Here is a 27,409-nt window from a genome sequence, read left to right on the forward strand (position 1 = left end):
GCTGGTCTGGAACTCCTGACCTCAGGTGATCCACCAGCTTCAGCCTCCCAAAGTGCTAGGATTATAGGCATGAGCCACTGTGCCCGGCCCTAAACTTCTTTAAAGAGAAGCATGAAAATAAATCTCAGCAATTCATAATGAAATAAGCAATGAGCAAACAAATAAATTAATCATTTACAGTGAACCTCTGTAATTGTACTTCTGTGATGGGAGGGCATCTCCAGTCTAGGATGGAGGTGTGTGACAAGTTCACACCTGCTTGTCACAACTTTACTCTGTTGATGAGGTGGCCCCTTAGCAAGGATACACTTGGCAACCTGTGACAGGGAGCTCCTTCCCCACCCCGCCTTAGCTCTCAGTGGAAGGATAGGAACAGTCGAGCTTGTGTCCCCCTTCCCCTTTCCAGCTTCGCTTTCCTACTCCCTATCTCTTACCCCTTCCAAGACTTTGGCTCCTGCTGAAGTTGCTTGCATTGAGTCTATAACATGCTGGTGCCCTGCACTGATAATATTTGCAATGAATTATTTCTACCCAGGCTACCATTGACTTGGTGATCGGCTATGATCCGCCTTCTGCTCCACATCCAAATGACCCGAGTGGGCCCAGCGTGCCAGGCATGGGAGGTAAGCTGACCCTTCTGAAGGTCCAGCCACCCCCAAGGGGAGGCTGCCAAAGACACACAGGAGAGTGTCTAGAGAAAGCCTGCCATTGATCACAAGCCTGTAGCTCCCTGCCCACCCAGACAGGGGCCCTTCGAGGCAGGTGGGGCTGCCTAATTGGGACATTGCAATTATTTACAAAATGCCCTTCAAGGTAGAGGGGAAGGGTGAACCAGCCCTTTACTGAACAACCTCACGGTGAGCACAGAAAGCACATGTGGACTCCAGCAGAATGTCCCAGGGCTTTGCTTCAGGTTCGTGGCTTCCACCCCACACAGTGTCCCCAGGCTGTTTGGCTCAAGGAATGGCCCCTGTGCTCTCCTCTGTGTGTCTCCTCACCTCCCAAAGGTGCCACCTCTGGTCTCTGCTGTCAGTACCAGTCTCATGGGAGTGGTCTTCGATTGGAGCTTCTTTCTCTTTCTCCCATAATGCTGGCCCCATCTTGTCCCCAAACAGCCCCAGGTCCTCTAAGCAATTGCTTCTCTTCAGCATAACCCGCATTGTCCTTGGTCTCTGACATGGATTGCCAGTCATTCAGGGCTATCAGGTGCCACTCTAGGTGGGGTTGGGGCTGAGGACTCAGGGAGGGAGGGCCTACAGGACAATCAGGCCTCTCAGGCAGCTGAGTCTGACCCCCTCTCAGTGTTTTCCCAGGATGATGTGATGCTAAAAGTGTCTCTGTCCCTTCCTCAGCCCTAAGATGCATGACCAAGGGCCCCATCTGTTACCCCAGTCTCAGCATGTGCCCCGGGAAGGGAGGGGCCCCTTATCTCACCACACTCACCTGCTTCCTTGAAACTCTCCCTCCTGGCTGGGCACGGTGGCTCACGCCTATAATCCCAACGCCTTGGGAGGCCGAGGCAGGTGAATCACCTGGTGTCAGGAGTTCGAGACCAGCCTGGCCAACATGGTGAAACCTTGTCTCTAATAAAAATTCAAAAAAAATTAGCCAGATGTGGTGGCTCCTCGGGGCCCATCTTCTCCTTGCTTCTCTTGGTTCGGAACTCGGCTCTCCGGCCACCCAAGGGTTCACTCTACACCCATAGCAGCACCATCCCTGCCTACCCTGCCCACTCCCACCACACTTCTCATCTTGCTCAGCCTGATCTCAGCCCCTGGCCCTGCTTATGCACCCATTATGAATGTTTTGGCCCATTTTTTGACTAAGTAGTTGTGAGTTTCCAGTGAGGGTTAGCTGGCTTCCTCTTGGTGACAAGACTGAGATGGCCCCAGCACATCAGCAGTATGCTCTGCCCGTCACCCTCTTCCTAGCAGCACCCTGAGCATACTACTTGGCTTTGGACACTCAGCACTGCAGATGCCCTGCAGTGACTCAAGAATATCCATAGCTCCCTTTGCTTCCACAGCAGTGATGACAAAAAACAAAACAAAAAAACCCCACGAAACACAGAGGACACAGGCCAGCACCAATAACACCATAGGGTGCAGAACCGAGTAGTCCCACCCATTTCCCTCGGACCTCCCCTGCCGATGACTGTCGTCACCAGCATTTGTATCTGTGTGGGCAGGACACTAAGCGCTTTCTGGCCTGCACGAGGCAGCCCTCATTGATGGGCTATCTGGAGTAGCCTCTGAATTGGAAAGATCAGGGCATCTTTCTTCATTCTGTCGTTTCTCCTAAGCTAGACCCTGTTAGTTTTAGGGCTGCTGTCCTAAAGTATTGCAAACTGGGTGGCTTAAGCAACAGAAACATTCTCTCGCAGTTCTGGAAATCAGAAGTCTGAAATCAAGACAGGAAATAAACCAAAACTTGGGTTCCTTGTATTTGGATTTCAAACAAAGAAGGTCACCAAGGGTTGGTCTGCAAATGAGCTGTGTCTGCAGGGCAATTTTATTTTTAAGTGCAAGATGACAAAGTGAAATTTCTACACTTGATCTTAGCCAAAAGGCCGAGAAGTGGTATGAAATTTCTTTATTACAGAAAATAAACTGGGCTCTTTGATCTGGAAGTGCTGTCTTTGTTCTATAAAATGAATATTTGCCAGGGCTGGGTCAAGGGTGGCATTCTGTATGTCGGCTTCCTAATCTGGCTAAGAGAAACTTTCCTTCAGCATTAAAACAAACCAAACCGAACAAAACAAAAACTTCTAATAGCCTCAACTATCTAGATGCTTCAAGGGAAAACATTTGTTTTCCCTAACACAGTGTCTTAGTCTGTTTGCATTGCTATAAAGGAATACCTGAGGCTGGGTAAGATATAAAGAAAAGAAGTTTATTTGGCTGATGGTTCTTCAGACTGTACAAGAAGCATGGTGCTGGCCTGTGCTTCTGGTGAGCGCTTCGGGAAGCTTCCACTCATGGAGGAAGGGGAAGGCGAGCCAGCATCACATGATCAGAGAGGAGGAAAATGAGAGAGGAGGCGAGGGTGCCACTCTCTTTTAAACAACCAGCTCTCAGGTGAACTCATTCATTACTGCAGAGAAGCCACCAAGCCATTCATGAGGGATCCACCCCCATGACCCAAACATCTTCCAGTAGGCCCCACCTCCAACACTGAGGATCAGACTTCAACATGAGATTTGGAGGGGACGAATATCCAAACTGTATCACATGGTAATTCAGTTCAACTGAGGAAAGGTGTCTTTGAGCACCTACTGGAACCCCCTGCTGGGAAAGACACCAGGAGAAAAAAACAACTTACAATCTTGGGGGAATATAAGACAAACAAATATGAGACAGAGAACAGCAAGACATCCATACCTCTTAGCATTGCCACCTGAATGACAGAAGCAGTACATCTGGCCCAGAATTTGCTTTTTTTTTCCCTTCAATTGACTTGTTTTGTTTTTTATTTTTTGTTTTTGTTTTTGAAATGGAATCTCAGTCTGTCACCCAGGCTGGAGTGCAGTGGTGTAATCTCAGCTCATTGCAACCTCCACCTCCCAGGTTCAAGCAATTCTTGTGCTCAGCCTCCCGAGTAGCTGGTATTACAGGCATGTGCCACCATGCCTGGCTAATTTTTTTATTTTTAGTAGAGACAGGGTTTTGCCATGTTGGCCAGGCTGGTCTTGAACTGCTGACCACAAGTGATCCACCTGCCTTGACCTTCCAAAGTGCTGGGATGACAGTCATGAGCCACTGCACCCGGCCTCCCTTCAGTTGACTCTTAAACCCTAAAACTTTACCGTTCTATATAAAAGTAATGTCTGCTTCTTCTAATTTATATAGTTTCAGATTCTTACAATTTAAGCTTGTTTTTCTTTCCTTGAGCAAAAAAAGAAAAAAAAAAAAAAGAAAAACTCTGCTTAATAAAATGTAAACATCACAGAGATACATGACACAGAAAGTGAAAATCTCTTGGTCCCGTCCTCCTGAGATAACCACTGCCAGCAACTTCTGCTACTGATTTTAAAGGTTCTTATCCACATAGTGGCTCCTGCAGAGGAGATATTAGAACTATTTATGCTGGAACACAAAAGTGAATATTCTTAGGAAAATTTGCCCCTGCAATTTAAAGAAGCTAGTTATGATCACATATCACAGAAAGTGAACACCTGAGGGGCTCTTTTTTAAGGAATGCTTTCTTAGAGCTTTTATATGAAGATGACACAAGGTAGAGACCCTGGGGCACTGGTGGCTTGACTGAAAGTGTGTGTTGTCAAAGATGTTCTTTTCATTGACCTCCCTGGCAGACTGTTCCCGTGACAGAGGAGAGGGCTGACCCAGTCTCCAGGCTTGACCTGAAAACCTGTTACCATGGCAACTTAATTCGCCAGCTGTCAGTCCGCTTAACTAGAGCCTACGTTCCCATAGCTGGAAGAAACTATTTTTGAAATCTTATGTCTATTTTTGAAGCACCATCTGCTAAATTTGCGCTCTGTCCAAACATAGACATGCAAAAACTCATTCATAGCCAGACTTCACCGCTTCAAATGTCTTTCATTCCATGAATCCGAAAGTCATTTGCTTAAAATTAATTATTATTATTATTTTTGATGGAGTTTCTGTTCTGTTGCCCAGGCTGGAGTGCAGTGGCGTGATCTTGGCTCACTGAAACCTCCACCTCCTGGGTTCAAGGGATTCTCCTGCCTCAGTCTCCTGAGTAGCTAAGATTACAGGCACCTGCCACCACACCTGGCTAATTTTTTTATTTTTAGTAGAGATGAGGTTTCACCATGTTAGCCAAGCTGGTCTTGAACTCCTGACCTCAGGCCATCTGCCAGCCTCAGTCTCCCAAAGTGCTGGGATTACAGGCATGAGCCACCAAGCCCAGCCTTAAAATTAAATTTGATCTAGTTCAGAAAACATTAATGACACCTGACTGTGGGATATACAGAGGTAAGAAAGCCATTGTTTTGCCACCAAGGAGCTTGCAGTTCAGTAGGAAGGTAAGAGATAAACATGAATAACTGTAGCCCAGAGCTGAATGTAATACATTCCTCCCGAGAGGATTGACCAAATCGTTATACAGGAAACAACTGCTTTCAGAAAGTACTTTTTCAGCTCTGTATTTGTGGTGCCTTGCACAGCCCTTGAGAAGTCATAATTGTTAATAAATGCTTGGTTGGTTGAGTGAATGAATGAGTGAGTGAATGATAGGTGGGCATTGAATATGGTTTAAAAATTTTTTTTAAGAAGGGCATTTTGGGGCCGGGCGCGCTGCCCCCGCTAGTTCACCAAAACTGCTCTTGTCAAGGTCACTAAAGACCTTCATGTTGCAAAATCCAATGGTCCAGCTTCAAGTCTCTTCTTACTCAAACTCTCTGCAGCATTTGGTCGTTTAATCCCTGAAACACTTTCTGCTCTTGGATTCAGCCTATTTGAACCAACACGTAGCTGCTCATCCTGGCATTCGCAAATAGAAGTGATCACCAAAGAAACTTCTCTCGGCTGGGCGTGGTGGCTCATGCCTATAATCCCCACTTTGGGAGGCCAAGGCGGGCAGATCTCTTGAGGTCAGGAGTTCGAGACCAGCCTGACCAATACGGTAAAACCCTGTCTCTATTGAGAATAGAAAAATTAGCTGGGCATGGTGGCATGCGCCTGTAATCCCAGCTACTCTGGAGGCTGAGACAGAAGAATTGCTTGAACCGAGGAGGCAGAGGTTGCAGTGAGCCGAGATTGTGCCATTGTACTCTAGCCTGGGCAAGAGAACAATACTCCATCTCAAAAAAAAAGGGGGAGAAAGAAAAAAAGGAAGGGCATTTTGGGGAACACTAGTGAATACACCATAGCTCCTGGCTCATTGAGAAGTGTGTTGAAAGGGAAGCATGTTCCTGAGGGCTGTAGGTGCGAGGCTGAGACATTTGTCCTTGATGGGAAGACCATCGGGCTCCATGAAAGGTGCTCCATTACAAGGGACTGACTTGGTCCGAGTTGAAGTGGAAAATGATCCTTGTGCCGGAAGATTGTTGCACGCCGTGTTTCCAGGATTGGGTTTCTAATCAAGTGGCTTTGTCTAGTAAACTGATTATATTAGTCCAATTTTTTTCTAGGATGTTTAGGAAAATCAAAGCGCTCATCATAAGCAAGTGATTCTCAATATTTAGACACAGGGAGTTCATCAAGGGAGATCTCTAAACGTGCAGTCATCTGGCGCCCATCTCCAGAGAGTTTAATACAGCTCATGTGGAGGGGAGTCCCCAGTCCGTATGGAGAGCCTGATGCAGGCAGATTTCACTTGAGAAACGCTGCAGTTGTACATTTCACCTGGTGAACGTGATGTTGCCCAGAGGGAGACAGCTCTCTGGGCTTTGTTATCTAGACTGGCTCACAGGCTGATTCATCAACTGCTCCCAGGACTGCATTTGCATCCCTGCCTCTTACGTTCCTCCGTGGTACCTTTGCTCTGGTCTATGTATTAGAATATGCTAGAAAATTCTTAGGGCACATTTAGTGTTATTTACCCAGGAATTGGGGTGGGGTAATGAATTGCTTTCAGTAGGACACAAACATTTATTTGTAAAACTTCTAACATTTTAGAAATTCAGAAAAAAATTATTCTACATTCCAGCTAAGAAAATGTGTTATCTCCAAAATATTACCTGTTTTCCTGCTTCAAAACTTACTCTTTCCTGCTCTGCATTGTCCTTTCAGCTTACACTGAAGATAATATGATATCAGCCCTTTGTTGTGCTTGGGCAATGACCTTTGGCTCAAAGTGATAAAATTCTGGCTTACCATTTAACAAGACTTTAACTTACCATTTAACAAGATTTTAACAAGTACCACCATTTAACAAGACTTCATCTTGAAAAGCAGAATTAGGATCAAAGGCAGAGGCCAGGCACCGTGGCTCATGCCAGAAATACCAGCACTTTGGGAGGCTGAGGCAGGAGGATTGCTTGACTCTGGGATCACTTGAGACCAGCCTGGGCAACATAGGGAGACTCCAACTCTACAAAACATAAAAATAGTTAGCTGGGTGTGGTGGTGCACGTCTGTAATTCCAGCCACTCTAGGGGCTGAGGTGGGATGATCGTTTGAGCCCAGGAGGAGATGAGTGGAGAGGGAGAATGTCTGGATAAAGGGGGCTGCCAGGGGCTGAAGTGGGGTCTGTGTTCCAGCCAGGAGATCCCAGTCCAGCCAGGGTGACCAATAAGTGCTCCTCTTCCTCAGCCATTCCTAGGAGTTGCCTTCACTGGGGAGCTCTAACAAGGATCTCCCTCCCTGGCAAGGTGCAGACAAAGCAGAGTGATGGAGGTGAGGGGACAATGACCTGCAGATCTGGTGACATCTGAGATCTGAGTGCCTGATAGCCCACTCTCTTCTGCTTGGTAGAGAGAAGTGGTACTAGAGAAGAGTATGGGAGCCTGGAGGAAGAAGGGACGTTGATATGCACTGGGGAAAGGCACAGTTAGGGATGCCAAAGGCAAACTTGACTGTATCACCAGGTCCTCTAGGGCTGCCAACTCTTCAGCACTGAGAGGGTGGACAGAAGCCACGTAGGCAAGTGTCATTATCACAAGTGACTGCACACAAGGGCAGTTGGCAGGAATATTGCTGCTGAGCTTCTGGAAAGAGGACACAATACATCTCAGGAATGATTACATTGCTGGAGCTATGATGGAGAGCCATTTCCTAATGTTAATGGAAACATCACAAGTAAGGAAGAGTGGATCACACACGCGGTTACTGATATTCAGAAAGGAGACAGGTCAGTGTTAGATGCAGTCAGAAGCTTGGTAGGATTTGACCAAGTGACATTATAATTGTTGGAGAGGCAGGATGGCATTCCTACAAGGGAGTTGTGAAGAGCTTGTCATAGCCAGAGAGGGACAGTGAGGAACCTTGAACCATTTCGAATCAACGGATCTGGATTTGAGCATTGGTTCCACTGTCAAACTGTGTGACAGTAGGCATGTCACTTAACCTCTCTGAGCCTCAAGTTCCTTTCTTACAACATCAGGAGGTTGGATTTAATTATATGTAGGGTCTCCTCCAGCTCCAAGTTCTGTGATTCTATTAAAACGGCCTGGTCATGGCTGGGCGCAGTGGCTCACGTCTGTAATCCCAGCATTTTGAGAGACTGAGGTGGGTGGATCACTTGAGGTCAGGAGTTCAAGACCAGCCTGGCCAATATGGCAAAACCCTGTCTCTATTAAAAATACAAAAGTTAGCCAGGCGTGGTGGTGTGCTCCTGTAGTCCCAGCTACTTGGGAGGTCGAGACTGGAGAATCCCTTGAACCCAGGAGGTGAAGGATGCAGTGAGCTGAGGTTGTGCCACTGCACTCCAGCCTGGGTGAAAGAGTGAAACTCTGTCTCAAAAAAAAAAAAAAAAAGCCTAATCAAAGCCAGGGTTCATGTATTATAAGAAGATGGGATGAGAGAAGTTTTTTTTGTTTTTTTTTTCAGATGGAGTCTTGCTCTGTTGCCAAGGCTGGAGTGCAGTGGCATGATCTTGGTTCACTGCAACCTCTGCCTCTGGGCTCAAGTGATTCTCCTGCCTCAGCCTCCCGAGTAGCTGGGATTACAGGTGCCCGCCACCATGCCTGGCTAATTTTTGTATTTTTTTTTTTTTTAGTAGAGAAGGGGTTTTGCCCTGTTGGCCAGGCTGGTCTCGAACTCCTGACCTCAGGTGATCCACCCACCTTGGCCTCCCAAAGTGGGGATTACAGGCCTGAGCCACCATGCCCGGTCGAGAGAAGTTTCTTTGGTGATTACTGGGAATGCCAGGATGAGCAGCTACGCTTTAGTTCAAATAGGCTGAATCCAAGAGCAGAAAGTGTTTCAGGGATTAAATGAACAAATGCTGCAGAGCGTTTGAGTAAGAAGAGACCTGAGGCTGGACCGCTGGATTTTGCAGCATGAAGGTCTTTAGTGACCTTGACAAGAGCAGTTTTGGTGAACTAGTGGGGCAGAGGGCTGGCTGGAAGAAGCATGAGAATCAGAGGCAGAGTGAAGAATGTGAGTAAAAGTTATTCTTCTGAGGAGTTTGCTCCCAAGAGGGGCAGGAAAAATGGAGCAGTAACTGTAGGAGGCACTGTGGAGTCAATGAAAGTTTTGTGTTTTAAAATGCTCGGTGATATTTCAGCATGTTTATATTTTGATGGGAATGATCCAGTAGAAAGGGGGAAAATGATGAACGTATAAAGAGGCAGAAATCGCAGAGGCGAAACTTGAGTAGCAACAGGAGATAGGATCTGTGCAAATGTGGAAGAGTTGGCTTCAAGTCAGGGAGCACAGATAGTTCAGTGACTAATTGTAGCAAGAGAGAAGGCAACAGATACAGGTAGATGATTGATTTGGAGTTGGAAAGATGTGGAGATTCTCTTCTAATTGCCTGTTTTCTCAATGAAATAAGAAGACAGGTCAATAGTGGACAATGAGAAAGAAAGGATGTTGGAAGCTTTCAAGATGCAAAATAGGTGGCAGTTCAGAAAGATAAAGTGATTTGACTGTGCTGGTTAATTAGTGGCCATCTCAGACCAGGATCCAAGAAAGCTTTGGGATAGATGTCTTGGAAATGTGGTAAGATGTCCAGGCAGCCACGTGAGGACACTTACAGTTTGTAATCAGGAAATTAAAGTGAGACCAGTCCAGTAAGATGTCTGTGCTTCCCAGCCAAGTTCAGCTGGCTGGGTGCAGAGGTGACGTCAGTGGAGGGTTGAATAAACCAGGCAAGCACAGTGAAGTGAGAGGCAGAAAGGGATCAAGGGGCATGCAGTGGGGTGGTTGCAGTGTTAGGTGGCGGGATCTAAGCTGGGCTAGGGGAAAAGCAAAGACATGGAGGAAGTGGGGAGCAGGGAAGGCAGTGTGCTCATTAGATTGGGGCTGCCCGTGGGCTGGAGTAAGAGAGGAAGCAAACTGGAAAGATACAAAAGATGGCCTCTTGCCCAGGCGTGGTGGCTCACGCTTGTAATCCCAGCACTTTGGGAGGCCGAGGCGGGCGTATCGCTTGAGGTCAGGAGTTCGAGGCCAGCCTGGCCAACATGGTGAAACCCCGTCTCTACTAAAAATACAAAAATTAGCTGGGTGTGGTGGTGGGTGCCTGTAATCCCAGCTACTCAGGAAGCTGAGGCAGGAGAATCGCTTGAACCTGGGAAGCAGAGGTTGCAGTGAGCTGAAATCGCACCACTACACTCTAGCCTGGATGACACAGTGAGACTCCACCTCAAAAAAAAAAAAAAAAAAAAAGATGGCCTCTCTAGTGGATTGAATAGTGGCCCTCTAAAACGCATGTCTATATGGAACCTCAGAATATGACCTTATTTGGAAACAGGGTCTTTGCAGATATAATTAATTAAGATAAAGTCACACTAAATTCAGTGACTGTTGTTCCTTGTTTGTTTTGTTTTTTGAGACAGAGTCTCTCTCTGATGCCCAGGCTGGAGTGCAGTGGCATGATCTCAGCTCACTGCAAACTCCGCCTTCCAGGTTCAAGCGATTCACTTGACTCAGCCTCCCAAGTAGCTGGGACCACAGGTGTGCACCACCATGCCTGGCTAATTTTTTTTGTATTTTTAGTAGAAATGGAGCTTTGCCATGTTGACCAGTCTGGTCTTGAACTCCTGGCCTCAGGTGATCTGCCCGCCTCAGCCTCCCAAAGTGCTGGGATTACAGGTGTGAGCTGCTGAACCTGGCCAACTTGTTCTTATGAGAAGAGGGGAGGACACACAGGGAGAAAGGCCACGTGACCACAGAGGCAGAGACTGGAGTAATGCAGCCACAGGCAAGGCGTGCTTAGGATTGCTGGGAGCCACTGGCTAGGAAGAGACAGGAAGGATTTTTCCCTCAAGGCTTCAGAGGGAGAACGTCTCTGCCAACATCTTGATTTTATACTTGTAAGGTTTGGAACTGTCAGGGAATATATTTCTTTATTTTCTTTTCTTTCTTTTTCTTTCCTTGCTCTGTCACCCAGGACAGAGTGCAAGGGCATGATCATGGTTCACTGCAGCCTTGACCTCCTGGGGTCAGATAGTCCTCCCACCTTAGCCTCCTGAATAGCTCAGACTACAGGCATGCACCACCACGCCTGGCTAGTTTTAAAAAAATTTTTTTTGTAGAGATGGGGGGGGTCTCCCTATGTTGCCCAGGCTGATCTCAAACTCCTGGGCTCAAGCGATCCTCCTGCTTCGGCCTCCCGAAGTACTGGGATTAGAGGTATGAGCCCCTGCGCCTAGCCAGATAATAAATTTCTATTGTTTTAAGTCACTCAGTTTGTGGGACTTCCTTACGACAGCCTTCAGAAGCTAATACAACCAGCAGCTTCCTGTTCAGTAGGAGATTGCTGACTTGGTGTGGCCCTCTGTGGTGGTGAAAGAGTTGCTCTTTGTAGATCCACTTGGCTGTGGATCACACTCATGCCTGGGTCTAATGAACAGGGCCTGCCAGCACAACTGCTAGCATTTTGCTCATGACACAGCTTGCACATGAGGGTGTGTTTAACAGTGCCGTAGGGGCCCCCTCATTCTTTGTGGAACCCATAGCATTCTTTGTGGAGCCCATACCATTGTTTAATCCCCTGCAGCTTCCTGCCACATAAAGGGGAGGTTTCCTGTTCGAATATTCTTCTGCTGCAAGGCACAGACGCTGGCTGTCACCATGGCTTAGGCTGGTTTCCTCTGACTCATCCCTTTAGCCTAAAGTCTGAATAGCGGAAGACGTTCCCAGAAGAAATTGGCTGTTCGTTATCTGCAGGCTGATTCTAGAGCATCCGTTGAGAATGTAATGAGTACTTGTCCAGAGTCCAGCATTGCAAAGGGGTATGATTGACCCCGACTTTTTCTCCTGCTTACTGCCATAAACAATCACTGGCCCAAAATGGTATAATTTAAGGCAAGGAAGAAGTCCCACTTAGGCCCAGGATGACGGAAGGAAGTTCATCTTCGTTGTTTGGAGGAAACCAATAGCTATCAGCCCCAGCCATTTTTTTGGTCCAGGACAGGTTTGCAGAGGGAAGGCGCCTGGCCCCCAGTGCTTCCCTGAGGCTGGTGCCAAGGTTGGGAGGAGCACCCCTTCAGCCGTCTGGGTATTCTTTTCTGAGAGCTGTTCAGTAGTTTTTCAAATGTGAAGGCACATTTGTGCCTGGGATCCTGTTCCCCTTCCCATGTATTTACTCATTCCACATTTATCAAGCCCTTTCTATATACTTATGTAAGGTGTTCTGTAAGGCATGGGGCAGATACTAACCCAGTGGCACTAGAGGAATTAGAGACACACACACAGAAATACAGAGTGTGGAGTGGGAAATCGGGGCTGACAGCCTTCGGAACTGAGAGCCAGGAACAGAGATTTACCCGCATATTTATTGACAGCAAGCCAGTGATAAGCATTGTTTCTATAGATTAACTAAAAGTATTCCTTATGGGAAACAAAGGGATGGGCTCTGGCTAGTTATCTGCAGCAGGAACATGTCCTTAAGGCAGAGATCGCTCTTGCTATTGTTTGTGGCTTAGGAACACCTTAAGCGGTTTTCTGCCCTGGGTGGGCCAGGTGTTCCTTGCCCTCATTCCAGTAAACCCACAACCTTCAACGTGGGTATCATGGCCACCATGAACATCACGAAAAGCTCTTTCATCTTTCTTCTCTTCACAGTGCTGCAGAGATTTTGTTTATGGTCAGTTTTGGGGCCAGTTCATGGCCAGATTTGAAGGCCTGTTCCCAAGAGATACAAAGAAGCAAAGGCAAGCTCCCTGCTTCTGAAATGCCTGGGAGTAGGGGAAGCCTATGGGTTGACAAGCAGGTGCAAGACTGTGTGGCAAGGACTAGAAAGAACAATGTGTGGGTAGGACAGAGTGGGACTGACTCCATCTGGAAAAGGTAGGGAGGGTGTGTTGGAAGACAGTATGTTTCATCTGAAACTGAAGGAGGAGAGGAACTTACCTGGTAGAGAGTAGGACAAAGAAGATTCCAAGAGCTTGCATTCAGGTGCCCTAAGAGAAAAACCAGGTAAGCCCTCTTTTTGACGTCTCTTTAAGACTAGGCAAGAGGAGGCCCAGATCATCTTGCAGAGGACAAAGATTCCTTATCTTTGGCTTCCATGAGGTTTTCTCAGTAGCCTGAAAAAGATGTTGAGGTACTAGCAGGACAACATGTCCTTCCCCTGCAGCCTGGTTTTAAATCCAGTTTTAAACCAGTGAGACAGGGTGAAAACTTGGTCCTGGTTTTAGCTCAGCTTCTAATCACTTAACCACAGGCAAGTTGCCTCAGCTTTCTGGACCTCAGGTTTTCTGTCCGTAAAATGGGGTGAAGGGTAGGTTGGATGAAGGATCTCTAAGGCCCCTTCTAGGACAACGTTCTGTGGGTCCGTGGCTACTCGAAGGAAGTGTGAAGTGAGGATGTAGAGAGTGTTGACTCAAAGGATCGGAGGACAGAGTAGGAAGTCACGCTCAATGAGTAGGAGACAAAAACAGGGGCCCACAGGAGAACCCAAAAAAGTAGATCAGGGGAGGAGAGCTGCCGTGATCTAAAAATATGTATATGAGCACTGGTGTTCAAGGCTGTGGAAGATCCAACATGGAGATACAGAAAAGGGCACTGAGCTTGGCAAGGAGAGGTTGTGATTAACCTCTGAAGAACAGAAGCCAGGCTAGGATGGGCAAAGCATGAATGAATGGATGGTGAGGAGCAGGGCCCACCCTGGGCTAAATTGCAAAGCAGTGCATATGGAGGCCCCCTCTTCCCTTGTGGCTGCCTCTTCCTCACTATGGGCCCCCTGCCTGCTGTGCTGCCCACTCTAGCGCCCCATCCCCATGCCCCACATAGCCGGTTCCAGGAAATGTCCTGTGCTCCAGAAGAAGCCCCTTCCAGTTGCAATGGTCTGAATGTTTGTGTCCCTCCACAGTTCATCCATTGAAATCCTAACCCTGAAGGTGATGGTATTAGGCAGTGGGGCCTTTAGGGAAGTGATTAGGTCACGGGGGCAGAGCCCTCGTGCATGGGATTAGTGCCCTGATAAAAATGGGCCCAAGGGAGCTCCTTTGCTCCTTCTACCGTGGGAGGCAGAGAAGGCTCCAACTGTGTACCAGGAAGTGGACCTCACCAGACACCAAATCTGCCAGTGCCTTGATCTTGGACTTCCCCACCTGCAGAACCATAAGAAATAAATTTCTGTTGTCTAAAAGCCACCCAGTTTGCGGTATTTTGTTATAGCAGCCCAAACAGACAAAGACACTGACCAAAACTGATTACACAGCAAAACTGAAAAATAAAAAGTTAATTTATTGGGTGCTGCTGCATGCCAGATACTGTGCTAAAGACTTCAGCTATGGATAATTACACCTTTACAGTAACCCTGTGATAAATACCATTATTTTACCCTTTTAACAAATGAAGAAACTGAAGCTTAGAGAAATTAAGAAACGTACTCAGACTCACATAGCTGGAAAGTGGAAGGTGGGGAATGGATTTGAGCCCAGGCTGCACAGCTTCAGAACCCAAGATTTCAAGAGCCATGCTACATAGTAATCTGATGAAACTCATTCATACCAGGATGTGAATGACTGACAGGTGACTGTCTGTGGAAATTAAATCTGTTTCATGATCTTGCATCGTAGAGAAGGAGTTTCAGCACCCAAAAGCAGTGTTCTAGACAGGGTGGCTTGTCTTCTAGGCTGTCTTAGATTATGTTGTACAGATTACCAGAAGTTTTAACTCTTTGTGTATTAAGAAAAGAAAAGTTAAAGTTTGTCAGTGAGTTTCAAAGAACTCGTGAATAAAAGAAAGGGGAGAGGTAGTGGGCAGAGTTGATTTTTGGTTTTTGGTTTTGTGAGGAGAGAAAGATCTGTGTCTACTTGAAGGCATAGGAAAGGCTGCAATAGAGACGGAACCCCTGGAGGTACACAAGAGAGAGGAGACATCTGGGGAGCCTGAAAATATTCAGGAGGTAGTAGGATCTAATGCATGTCAGAGGGTTGGGATTTTCACCCTGCTGAGCAAGGTAAACCTTTTCCTGAGTGCAGAGGAAAGGTAGGGGGAGAAAAGAGAGGACACGCGTGTGTGAAAGTGACAAGCCAGGAGGAGGAAGGGAGAGCACGATGATCACCTTGGTGCTTGGCAAGAAAATGAGGAGACTTTCTTTTCTGCCATGAGGGTGGAAAAAGCAGTTGTGAATTAGGAGGTTCAAGCAGGAAACAGTGTAAATAGTTCACTAGCAGATCTCTAGAGAAAAGATCTGCAGTGGGAGGGTTGGAGTTGAAGCCCGTCCTTGCAAGACTTCAGTGTTCCATGGCGTTTCTTCCTTTCTCCATCCTAACACTGATGAGAACTCAGCGATCCCTGGCTGGGTGCGATGGTGTCACCTCCTCTGATTGTCCCTGTGATCTCTGCCATTCTCTTGGTCTCTTTTGAAGGCAGCCTGAGCAAGAGCCCCGATGCACTGTGAACACATTTTCCTAAAGAATTTTTCCAAGTCACAAGAAGTCCCAAGTCAATGTCACCAAGAGGATCTCCTCCACCTGCCACTTTAGGAACACTTAAAACATGATGGCAGACAAAACTGTGTCCTGGAAACCTGAGCCTTCGGACATTTACAGGATAAGGGCTATCCCTCACTGGGTTTCTTTCTGATATTTTAGGAGATGGGGAAGAAGATGAAGGTGATGAAGACAGGTTGGACAATGCAGTCAGGGGCCCTGGGCCTAAGGGGCCAGTTGGGACGGTGTCGGAAGCTCAGCTTGCTCGGAGGCTCACCAAAGCAAAGAACAGTCGGCGGATGCTGTCCAATAAGCCACAGGACTTCCAGGTAGGAACGGCCTGGTGCTCTGCATCTTTGTTTAATCTTCACATTGCCCATCTGCTGGCAATTGCAGTGATGTTTCAGTGGACCTATTCCAATGGACAATGGCTCAGCTAGGAAAGGGAGATGTCAGTGCATAAACCCAGTAAGCAAAGCTCTCCATCTTTCTTCTGCAGGCACAAGTGGGTTTAGTCCAGCCAGATGACAGTCTCCAGAGAAATAAAACTGTAATTCTCCTTCCCTTTGGCAGAAGGAAAGAGCTAACCAAAGAATAGAAGCACAAACACTGTCTTTTTCGTAGCTCTGGGCACTGTCTTAGACTTGGGAGGCAGCTGTGGAGTTGGTTCATCACTAGGCTTGGCAAGACCAGGTGCCCGGCTGGAGTCTGAGCAGTGACCTCCACCTGCCCTGCCCTTTCCCAGGCCGGCTTTGAACGATTTCATCCCCACAGCTGCTCTTGGTCTCTGTAACCCAACCCCAGTTCCCGTCTTGGGAATGAGCCCACGTGGCCCCGCCCAATTGGTAGCACCTGGTGTACCACACGGCTGCCCTGGCCTGGTGTTAGCAATCGTAATAGGCGAAGGAAATGAAGCAACACCTGAGGAGCCTAAGGATCCCACGTGCTGGGAAAGGATGGGTGACCACCCCGCTTCTGTGCTGCAGATCCGCGTCCGGGTGATTGAGGGCCGACAGTTAAGTGGCAACAACATAAGGCCTGTGGTCAAAGTTCACGTCTGTGGCCAGACACACCGAACAAGAATCAAGAGAGGAAACAACCCATTTTTTGATGAGGTAAAGGGATTGAGAGGGCATGTTTCTGCTCGTGAGTCCCACAGGGGAGGGAAACATGGGAGCAGCTTCATGGGTGAAGACACCACTGAGTTCTAATCAGAGATCACAGGAACAAAATTAGGTGTAACCATGTGAACACATGGCAGGGTCTTGGACAAAGCCCTGGAGTTTAAGCTTCGTGGTAAACCCACTTCTGGAGAAATGGGTAAGTAACAAATGTAGCTTTTTTTTTTTTTTTTTTTTTGAGACAGGGTTTTGCTCTTGTTGCCCAGGCTGGAGTGCAGTGGCGTGATCTCGGCTCACGGCAACCTCCACCTCCAGGGTTCAAGTGATCCTTCTGCCTTAGCCTCCCAAGTAACTGGGATTACAGGCATGCACCACCACACCCGGCTAATTTTGTATTTTCAGTAGAGACGAGGTTTCACTATGTTAATCAGTCTGGTCTCGAACTCCTGACCTCAAGTTATCCACCCACCGCCAAAGTGCTGGGATTACAGGCGTGAGCCACTGTGCCCAGCCAGCATTTATTTAAATAAAATTGTCCACTTGGGACAATCTAAAAGGTATCTAGCTTTTAGATATCTAAACGCTAAATGATGTGAAGATCCAAGGCTAAGCAGGTATGGGGGTACACACCTGTAATCCCAACACTCAAGAGGCTGAGACGGGAAGAGTGCTTGAGCCCAGGTGTTCAAGACCAGCCTGGGCAATATAGTGAGATGCCTTTTAAAAAAAAAGTACCTGGTCCCGTCTGTTGGTGGCTCTCAGAGATACTGTTGCCTTTCTGGTGTTTTTGTGACAGCTTCTTGATGATCCTTCCTGATGGATCCCTTCGACCCTTATGAGAGAGGACGTGATGTCTCCTAAATCTACCTTTGCTTATTCTGATTAGCAAGGTGTCTCTGAGGGACAACTCTCTGTGACTAATCCAGTTTTTTAGAGGTGTCAAAACATACTTGGCTGCAAAAATAATGTATGTTAAAGGAAAGCAGTTATTAGCACACAGGGGTTTTGTTTGTTTTGCCCACCATACTGATTTTTTTTTTTTTTTTGAGACAGAGTCTCGCTCTGTTGCCAAGGCTGGAGTGTGGTGGTGCAATCTCAGCTCACTGCAACCTCCACCTCCCAGGCTGAAGCAATCCTCTCACCTCAGCCTCCTGAGTAGGTGGAACTACGGGCACACACCACCACGCTCAGCTAATATTTGTATTTTTAGTAGAGATGGGGTTTTGCCATGTTGCCCAGGCTGGTCTCAAACTCCTGGCCTCAGGTGTTCCGCCTACCTTGGCCTTGCAAAGTGCTGGGATTACAGACGTGAGGCACTGCGCCCTGCCTCCCATAGTGAGAATTTAGCCTGTTCTATTGCCCTCTTTTATAACACTCCACAAAAATACGCGATACCTTGACAACCATCTCAAATGCCACAAAACTCTGTGACTGGGCTGTGGGGAGAAATGATATATTTAGGGAACTTTTCAGAGTCTTGCCCAACTGTGCTGAGGAGACACATTTCTGGGATTCCTCAGGCCTGTATCTCCTGCTCTGCTCTCCAGCCCAGGCCTGTCTTATCACACTTCCTCTTCATTCCCTGTAGCTTCTAATCCCAACCCTGGCGTTTGTCCTTTTTTCTTTTTTTCCTCTTTGTTCAGAAAAGACATGGTTTCTTCCATGCAGCATTTCTCTTTCTTCCCCTTTGTTCAAACTGGCTTCCAGCTCTGCAGAAGGCCCCATTTTCTTCTCACCTATAACCTCTCCCCATCAAAGGAATCGCAGACGACAGCAGGCAGCCAAGTACAGTAGTATACACATTCTCACGAGAGGTAGGGGCTGCACAGAGATGGGGCACTGGAAATGGACTTCAGGGAAGGCAGAGAGATTCACGTTGAGGGCACGACTGGATGGGGAGGGGAGGAGGCAAGATGCTGGATTACTTGGGCCTAACGCGTAAACCCTGTCAATGCATTGCTAATGCAGGTTTCCTGTTGACTCAGCTGCATTCCCAGGAGCCCAGCAAACATCTCCACCTTCCTCAGAATTTTCCCATTTTAATGAGTTTGAGGGGGATTAGCTCCCTTGGCAAAAGAGAAGACCAGTACCTTAATCAATAAAAAAATTGTGTGGGATAGGAGAAACAAAAGTAAGATGATTAAAAACAAATATATACATATATAAGAGGTTTACTAAAAAAAATTTCTAGCCTGGCCAGGCATGGTGGCTGACGCCTGTAATACCAGCACTTTGGGAGGCCGAGGTGGGTAAATCACTGAAGATCAGGAGTCCAAGACCAGCCTGGACAACATGGTGAAACCCTGTCTCTACTAAAAATACAAACAATTAGCCGGGTGTGGTGGCACGCACCTGTAGTCCCAGCTACTCAGGAGGCTGAGGCAGGAGAATTGCTTGAACCTGGGAGGAGGTTGCAGTGAGCCAAGATCAGGCCACTGCCCTCCAGCCTGGGTGACAGAGTGAGACTCTGTCTCACAACAAAAATTTAGCCTGGCATGGTGATGGGTGGCTGTAATCCCAGTTACTTGGGAGGTTGAGGCAGGAGAATTGCTTGAACCCTGGAGGCAGAGGTTACATTGAGCCAAGATCATGCCACTGCACTCCAGCCTGGGCAACACAGCAAGACTGTCTTAAAAAAAAAAAAAAAAAATCCTAGCCTGTATATATCTTTTTAACCAAATAATATTAAACTTATTATCATCAATAATGGGAACAAAAAAATGATGTGGTGTCCTCAGGTGGTATAATGGAAGTGATCAATATCACCTGTGTCAAGTCTTGTCAAATGGCCAATTTGCATCCAAGTGAGGAAACATTCACCCAAGTCTAGACTGTGGGATATTCTACAAAACAATGGGCATGGTGGCTCATGCCTGTAATCCCAGTACTTTGGGAGGCCAAGGCAGGAAGATCACTTGAGGCCAGTAGTTCAAGACCAGCCCGAGCAACATAGTGAAACTTCATCTCTATTTAAAGAAGAACAAGAAGCAAGGAAAAACACAAGAAACAAAGAAGGAAATAGCACTGTTCTTTATAAAAAGGAAGCTGAAGAGACTCAAAAACCAAATGCAATGTATGATTCTTGCACAGATCCTAGATTTCTTTGAAAAGCTAAAGTTTTTTGTAGGGATGATTGGAGAAATGTGAAAATTGTATGTTAGATGTTAAATTTCTTGGTTATGATAATGGTATTGCAATTATATAGGAAGATGTCCTTGCTCTTAGGAGATGCATGTAAATGTATTTTGAAGGGGTGAAGTGTCATGATATCTAGAACATTCTTACAAATGGTTCAGTTTAAAAAAGAGAAAGATAAAGCAAGTGTCCAAAAATGGAACAATTGGTGAACATAGGTGAAAGGTGGTATTTATTTTACCATTCTTTCAGCTTTCCTGTAGATTACAAATATTCCTAAGTAAAAAGTTGGAGGAAAAAGTCTCAGCTGGAATAAATGCTCAATCTTTTTCTTTTAGGATTAACATTAACATGGTTAAACCTCCTATATACCTAATATTCATATCCCAAGAATCAACCTTCTTAAAATTAGCTTTTACAATGTGGTCAATATTGACTTTGCTGAGGCACTAACTTAATTTAATGGGCAAAATTGTCTTTAAAGATGCTTTCTTGGAGTAAAATTAGAGTCACTAGACACTAATAGAGCTAAAGATATCAGAGAAATTTAAAACACATGCCAGGTCATGCCAGCTGTAAGCAATTGTTTTAGTAAGCATTGCAACATGAAGTCACCTTGGATCTTTTTCCCTTTTTTTTTTTGAGATGGCTTCTCACTATAGTGCCCTGGCTGACCTTGAACTCCTGGGCTCAAGCACTCCTCTCATCTCAGCCTCCTGAGTGTTGGGATTACAGGGGTGTACCCCCATACCTGCTTAGGCTTGGATCTTTACATCATTTAGCCTTTAGATATCTAGTCCCAGGTGAACAATTTTATTTAGTTAACTAAATGCTGTATTTGTTATTGACTCCTTTCTCCTTTTTCCAACATGAAGAAGTGGGTTTACCATGAAGCTTAAACTCCAGGGCTTAAACTCCAGGCCTTGCCCTGTGTTCACATGGTCAAAACTAATTTTGAATTTGTGTTTTGTATTTTTTTAGGAGGGCCCCCAAAATTATAGCATCAGATCCCACTAAATCCGAATCCCCTGTTAACATTTAAACATCTGCTCTATTGTTTTGGCAGTTGTTTTTCTACAATGTCAACATGACCCCTTCTGAATTGATGGATGAGATCATCAGCATCCGGGTAAGGGTCAGCGAGTAGGAAGGTACTGCTCACTCACTGCCAGGCAAAGCCAATCATTTCTTCACTACTCTTCCTTCTTGCAGGTTTATAATTCTCACTCTCTGCGGGCAGATTGTCTGATGGGGGAATTTAAGGTGGGTGACAACAGTCTGCTTCATTCAACTTACAGAAAGATGAGAACTTTCATAATAGAAATGTGATTCCTGTGTACCCATCTTGGTGGCATCTTGGGAATGTGTAAGGGTTCAGCATGATGACGCTTGCTGAAGGCTGCCTGGGGCTTGTCTATTTCCAAAGTGTAACACTGAACAGAGCTCTCAAAGTAAGATGCCCTGAAGCTGCCATATCAGGGCCCTTCCCAGGGTTGTATCTGTGGATGGAAGCGAATCCACTGCCGCAGAGGGAAGGGGTGTTGACCATGGCAAGAAGCCCACCATCCACCTCCACTTACTGGGGGCCCCAGAGCTCCATCTGTAAAGCCAATTATGATAAATCCAGAGTGTGAAAGGAAAGCCAAACAAGGCAAGATATTCAGGGTGTTTATCTAAGTAACTGTCACTGGAATGCAAGGACAAATTCTTGGCTGGCTTCTTCCCAGCAATTCTATGTGGAATAGGCTGTCTCTCCAAGAAAGGAGCTCTAGTCACTAGAAGTCCTAGAGGATGATCTGGGTCAGGCAGACCTGTGTTCATACCTTGTCTGCCACCAAGTAGCCACATGTCCCAGAGGAACTCAGTCTCTCTGATCCTGAGTTTCTTTATCTGTAAAATGAGGTGATTGAGAAAATTAAATGAGATGGTATGTGTAAAGCACCTAGCACAGTACCTGGCACAATGAAGTGCACAATCAATGGTTATATTAATAGTAGCATTAGCTGGAGGAAGAGGAGGAGAATTGGACAGGAAACTGGGCCAGGTGAATTTTTGTAGGATGACCAATGGTCCCACTTTGCCTGGGACTTTAGTGGTAAAATTGAGAATAACCCAGGCAGATTGGGACATATTGGTCACTTTGCTTCCGTGGTCTCTTCCAGCCCTAAGACTAGCTCATTCAATCAATAGTGATTTACTGAGAGTCTTCCATGTGCCACACATCAGACAAGACACTGGGGATACAGAGAGGATAAGATGGAAATGTTGGGTCTCAAGGAAATTTGAGTATAATCAAGATATGATATTGACATATAATAATGACGGCTTCTTTAAAGTGACTAGACTGATTTTAAAATCTACTTAGACTACTTTTGATTATTGTTTTCCCAGATTGATGTTGGATTTGTTTATGATGAACCTGGTAAGTAATATTCTGCCATCAATTTGAAGTCTTAAATTCATTCCTTCTAACTCTGAAGATGATTCCAGGAATCAAGACAATCTGGGGGATCAAAGAATTAAAGGAATTTTTGAAAAATATTAGGGAGAAGAGAGGATGCTTAGTGGGAATAAATAACAGTAGCTTAGTACAAATGTCTAATTTTTTATCTTAACATTCAAAATAGATGATTTCTATGTTTCGTGAGGATATTTTGACCTTATCAAAATTAAATTATAAAACTAGTTGGTACAGCTTAGTCTTGTTACATGAGGACAGAATGGTGGGGGTGGGGTACAGGGTTAGTAAAAAACAAGACATGAAAGTGGAGACTCATTTGGGGAATTGGGGAATTTGGTGTGTCATGAGGAGGCTTCCAAGAAAATGCAGTTTATCTTATGGCAGAGGAATCACAGACCTATCAGCATCTCTTTAGCATGTCCCTTTCCTTTTACTCCTTCTCTATCTTAGGCCATGCTGTCATGAGAAAGTGGCTTCTTCTCAATGACCCGGAAGATACCAGTTCAGGATCTAAAGGTTATATGAAAGTCAGCATGTTTGTCCTGGGAACCGGAGATGAGCCTCCTGTGAGTCCCTACATTCTCTACTTTCTACACTTCTCACTAAGAAAGACGACCAAGAGTTAAGCCTGTGGGCATGGGTAATTGTGAAATGGAGCAGAGCTTGCCGTCAGTACCCTCTGATTGCCCCTATTCAAAAGCTGTTCTTTTCTTCATCATGGATTTATCATTCTAGCTTGCTTACACTCCTTATCTGGCATCTGAGTGAGCGTTTAATTGAGAAAAGATGCATGTGTTTTTACAATGTCCTTGCATCATTAGAAGGACTGCTTTTATCTAGAAAGCATGACTTACTTGCAGAATTAGGCGTTACTACCTAAATGGTTAGTGATTATTCTAGGAAACTGGGCGGCAAACTACAGAATAGTAAGTGGCCAGAGAGAAGTTGAAGGGACATCAGGAACGCACATACACACACACACACACACACACACTCTCTCTCTCTCTCTGTCTCTCTCTCTCTCACACACACACACACACACACACACACACACACTCTCTCTCTCTCTCTGTCTCTCTCTCTCTTACTATTTGATGCTCATAAAATGACAGAAAGATACAAAAATATATGAGCATTGATTTTGTGGAGCAGTTTTGAGGTTGAAGAAAAACTGGTGGCTGATGGCAGGTTGAACTCTTAAGCCCCAAACACAGGAAGTCCTAATGGAAACAATTCTGAATAGTTTCATTTTATAAGCATTCATTTGGCTTTTCCAAGCGCTGCTTTTCTGTATGTATAATTTAAATCATGTGCCCCTAATAGCCTGAGAGACGAGATCGTGATAATGACAGTGATGATGTGGAGAGTAATTTGTTACTCCCTGCTGGCATCGCCCTCCGGTGGGTGACCTTCTTGCTGAAAATCTACCGAGCTGAGGACATTCCCCAGAGTATGTACTGATTTAATCTTGCCCCAGAATTGTTGGTTATCTATGTGATGAGATGTGTTAAAATCAAACTCTAATAGTGATTGGTGTCCCTATCGTATGTTTTTCTTCTGAAAGGGCTTCATGGGCTTATTTTCATTCATTCTGGTCCCGTTGAAAGCTACCTCAGCAGGCTCATGGCACAACCAGTTGGTTGCTGATCGTGTTCCTTGTTGAGTACCTGCCTTTGGCCCATTTGGCTCTCTCTCTTCTTCTAGCAGTGTTCTATATCTTCTCTTTATTCTAGAGGATGCTAAAGAGACATGAGCAGTCAGCACTTCCAACCCCTTTCATCCCAAATGAAAATGTTAACTGTTATCAAATCAAGGTGTTTGCTATCCAGCTATAAAAAAAAATTGGCTGAAATTAGCTGGACGTGGTGGCGGGTACCTGTAATCCCAGTTACCTGGGAGGCTAAGGCATGAGAATCACTTGAACCCAGGAGGCGGAGGTTGCAGTGAGCCATGCCACTGCACTCAAGCCTGGGCAACAGAGCGAAACTCCATTTCAAAAAAAAAAAAAAAAAAGTGCTGAGCAAAGGGTAGTAATGTCCCGATGACTAGAAGTCTGCCACATATTCAGCAAGAGACTGGATACATTTAAGGGATCGCTTCTAGTGATTCCATTTATAGGAACTAGTCTGGTTATCCCTCTGTCACGGCTGATGGCCAAGCCTCCTATCTGCCTTGCTGGGCCTGTCTGGTTCCTGCTGGGCTCTGGGACATGGGATCCTTCTCCAAGTCCCCAGAAGGCTGCACCCACTATACAGGCCATGGGTCTCTTCAGGATTTGCTGCTTTTCTTGGGAATCCTTTTCCTCTTTTAAGATCGTATGGTCTTAAAAGATGGTATTGTAGGACCTCCCCATACCCACCTTTCTCTCAAAAATGTGTCAAATGGGCCGGATGCAGTGGCTCATGCCTATAATCCCAGCACTTTGGAAGTCCAAGGTAGGAGGATTGCTTGAGGCAAGGAGTTCAGGACCAGCCTGGGCAACATAGCAAGACCTCTGTCTCTATTTTTTTTTTTTAAAGAAGAAAGAAATACATAAAATGAAGTAAATAAATTAAAATCCTGATCTCTATTTACTTTTTAGCTTAATCAACTGTAGATTGTAGTTAAGTGTATTATTTGTGATTATGCGAAATTTTCTTGAATTTCTCTGAAAAAGACTAGGACTGTATCATTTTGACCTATAGTACCTTTCTCCCGACTGAAAGCAGGCCTGAGTTTGAGAATCATCTCTTACTTTCACTGAATGAAATGTGTTGTATTTTTTTCCTCCGTAAAAGATCAAGCCTTTTTTTTTTTTTTTTTTTTTTTGGTTTGAGATAGTCTCACTCTGTCACCCAGGCTGGAGGCTGGCATATACTGGCTTGATCTTGGCTAAGTGCAAGATTCAAGCGATTCTTGTGCCTCAGCCTCCCAAGTGGCTGGGATTACAGGCATGTGCCACCACACCTGGCTAATTTTGTTTGTTTGTTTGTTTTGAGACTGAGTCTTGCTCTGTCACCAGGCTGGACTGCAGTGGCATGATCTTGGCTCACTGCAATCTCCGCCTCCCAGGTTCAAGCAATTCTCCTGCCTCAGCCTCCCGAGCAGCTGGGATTACAAGCATGTACCACCACACCCAGCTAATTTTTGTACTTTCAGTAGAGAAGGGGTTTCGCCACGTTGGCCAGGATGGCCTTGATCTTCTGACCTTGTGATCCGCCTACCTTGGCCTCTCAAAGTGCTGGGATTACAGGCATGAGCCACTATGCCTAGCCTGTTGCAACTATTTTGATGTATAAGAGAACTTTTAAAATTTTGCCAAATTTCTGCTGTTTTTAAGAGAATTGAATTTCATTTCTGCTGTATAACTATCACCTTTCAGTGGATGATGCCTTCTCACAGACAGTAAAGGAAATATTTGGAGGCAATGCAGATAAGAAAAATCTCGTGGATCCTTTTGTAGAAGTTTCCTTTGCCGGAAAAAAGGTTCGTACATGATCTAAATGCAGATGCTGCTAAGAATAAATATTTAAAACCACTGTGCTTTCCTTGGAGTGAATTCCTACTTACTCTTTGTTAAAATAGCCCCCTGATGAGCCGGGCACTCTGCGGGAACACAGATTATCTGAGTCTGAACACGCCAGACTTCTCCACAGGTTTATTTTGGAGTGGAAAGTATGCAGAACACAAATTAGAAAATTCAGTCTTTTGAGAGATTAACATAGGGAAGGCTACCACTGAATTTCTGGAACTGCTTTTCAGGTCCAAACATTATCTTAACCTTAGGCAAGCTCTCTGGCCAGCCGCACCCATCCCTGCTAAATGCTGTAGGACAGAGACCTAATGAAAAAATGGTTAAAAACAAGTTCCTGGTGTGTTGAAACAGCAATGATTAATGTTAAACCCATTTCATATTTTACAAATCATCAAGAAAAAGTTCAACCAGGTTCTTAAGTATATAAGTAAACTGCTAAAGTCATAATCTAGTATGCATAGATTGTAAACTTTTAGAACTCAGAAACTTGAAAATCTACACTTTTGCTTTGGTGATTTTGCAGGTTTGTACAAACATAATTGAGAAAAATGCAAACCCAGAGTGGAATCAGGTCGTCAATCTTCAGATCAAGGTTTGGCTTTCTTTTTTTTCAGAAAAAGTAAGAGTACTTACTTTAATAATTACCAGATCATCGAGAAATAACTACTTTTTTCTGTTTCATTTTTATAGTTTCCTTCAGTGTGTGAAAAAATAAAACTAACAGTATATGACTGGTGAGTTGAAAATAGATACATGTCTAATTCAACATAAAAGAATTAAACATTTGAATATTGTGAAACATTACTCTGGATGGTCTCTTTCTGGTATTTTGCTTTCCTTCCAGAGGAAAGGATGAATTGCTCCTGGAACTGGGTGTTTTCTTAAAACAAAATTTAATAATAGTGTTACTGCAAAAAAAGCTTTGATTATTTCGGTCCAACTGCTCATAAACAAAAGAAGGAGAACGTGCTCTGAAAATGCCCCAAGATAAGAGATCAGGGATTTAAATATCATTAGGCTGTCCAGAATAGACTTCAGAAATACAGTCAAGCATTTCTTGGGAGGAATCACCAAAATATTCTGAGAGCAATTCATTGTTATTGTTAAAAAAGAAAATGGTAAAACTACCTCAATGAAGGCAAGGAAAAGTCCTTGAAATGTTCTGGTGGAATTTTTACTAGACCAGCCTCCTAGCACTGATTGGCCATAACAAGACCGTTCTTGGAATGTTCTAGTTGGATGTAGCATTCAGCAGGCACCCTTAGCTCTCTGAAAGTGGAAACATGACAAGTATCATTACCATCATCATCATGATCGTAATTATGTAATCTGCCTATAATTGATTAATTCATTTTATGACAGTGGTATTGAGTGTAACCATAGGCACATCCCTTGGCCTCTCTGTACAATTGCAATTTAATAACTTCAGAATGAATTACTTCACTAGATCAGTGTTTCTAAAGGGTGGTTGGAAGACCATCTGTATCAGAATCAATTGGGATATACTTATAAATGCAAACTCTTGGTCCCCACTGTAGGCTTATTGAATTAAAAATGTGGACAGGAGATGAGGGTGAGAAGTCTCCAGTTGATTACTAAGTACAATTAAGTTTGAGGCCCACTGGGCATGATCATTTCTGAAGTCTGGGGTATTTTCCAGTTCTAACTTTTTTTAATTGTTGAAACGACATATCTTCATAGAT

At 45.2% G+C, this 27,409-nt stretch overlaps 1 protein-coding gene across 2 annotated transcripts in view; it reads left to right on the forward strand.

Moving 5' to 3' along the window:
* MYOF (myoferlin) overlaps window positions 1-27,409 on the forward strand; it is a 179,663-nt gene that overhangs the window by 62,021 nt on the left and 90,233 nt on the right. For both annotated transcript variants that reach the window (XM_011988472.1, XM_011988473.1), the window contains exons 5-15: window positions 536-623; window positions 15,638-15,804; window positions 16,462-16,590; window positions 20,798-20,860; window positions 20,944-20,994; window positions 22,123-22,153; window positions 22,643-22,758; window positions 23,516-23,642; window positions 25,554-25,657; window positions 26,230-26,298; window positions 26,397-26,440. In XM_011988472.1, coding sequence (XP_011843862.1) covers window positions 536-623; window positions 15,638-15,804; window positions 16,462-16,590; window positions 20,798-20,860; window positions 20,944-20,994; window positions 22,123-22,153; window positions 22,643-22,758; window positions 23,516-23,642; window positions 25,554-25,657; window positions 26,230-26,298; window positions 26,397-26,440 — 989 coding nt within the window. The remainder of the gene's footprint in view (window positions 1-535; window positions 624-15,637; window positions 15,805-16,461; window positions 16,591-20,797; window positions 20,861-20,943; window positions 20,995-22,122; window positions 22,154-22,642; window positions 22,759-23,515; window positions 23,643-25,553; window positions 25,658-26,229; window positions 26,299-26,396; window positions 26,441-27,409) is intronic.

Source organism: Mandrillus leucophaeus, unplaced genomic scaffold (assembly GCF_000951045.1).
Source record: "Mandrillus leucophaeus isolate KB7577 unplaced genomic scaffold, Mleu.le_1.0 Scaffold331, whole genome shotgun sequence".
Classification (NCBI taxonomy): Eukaryota; Metazoa; Chordata; class Mammalia; order Primates; family Cercopithecidae; genus Mandrillus; species Mandrillus leucophaeus.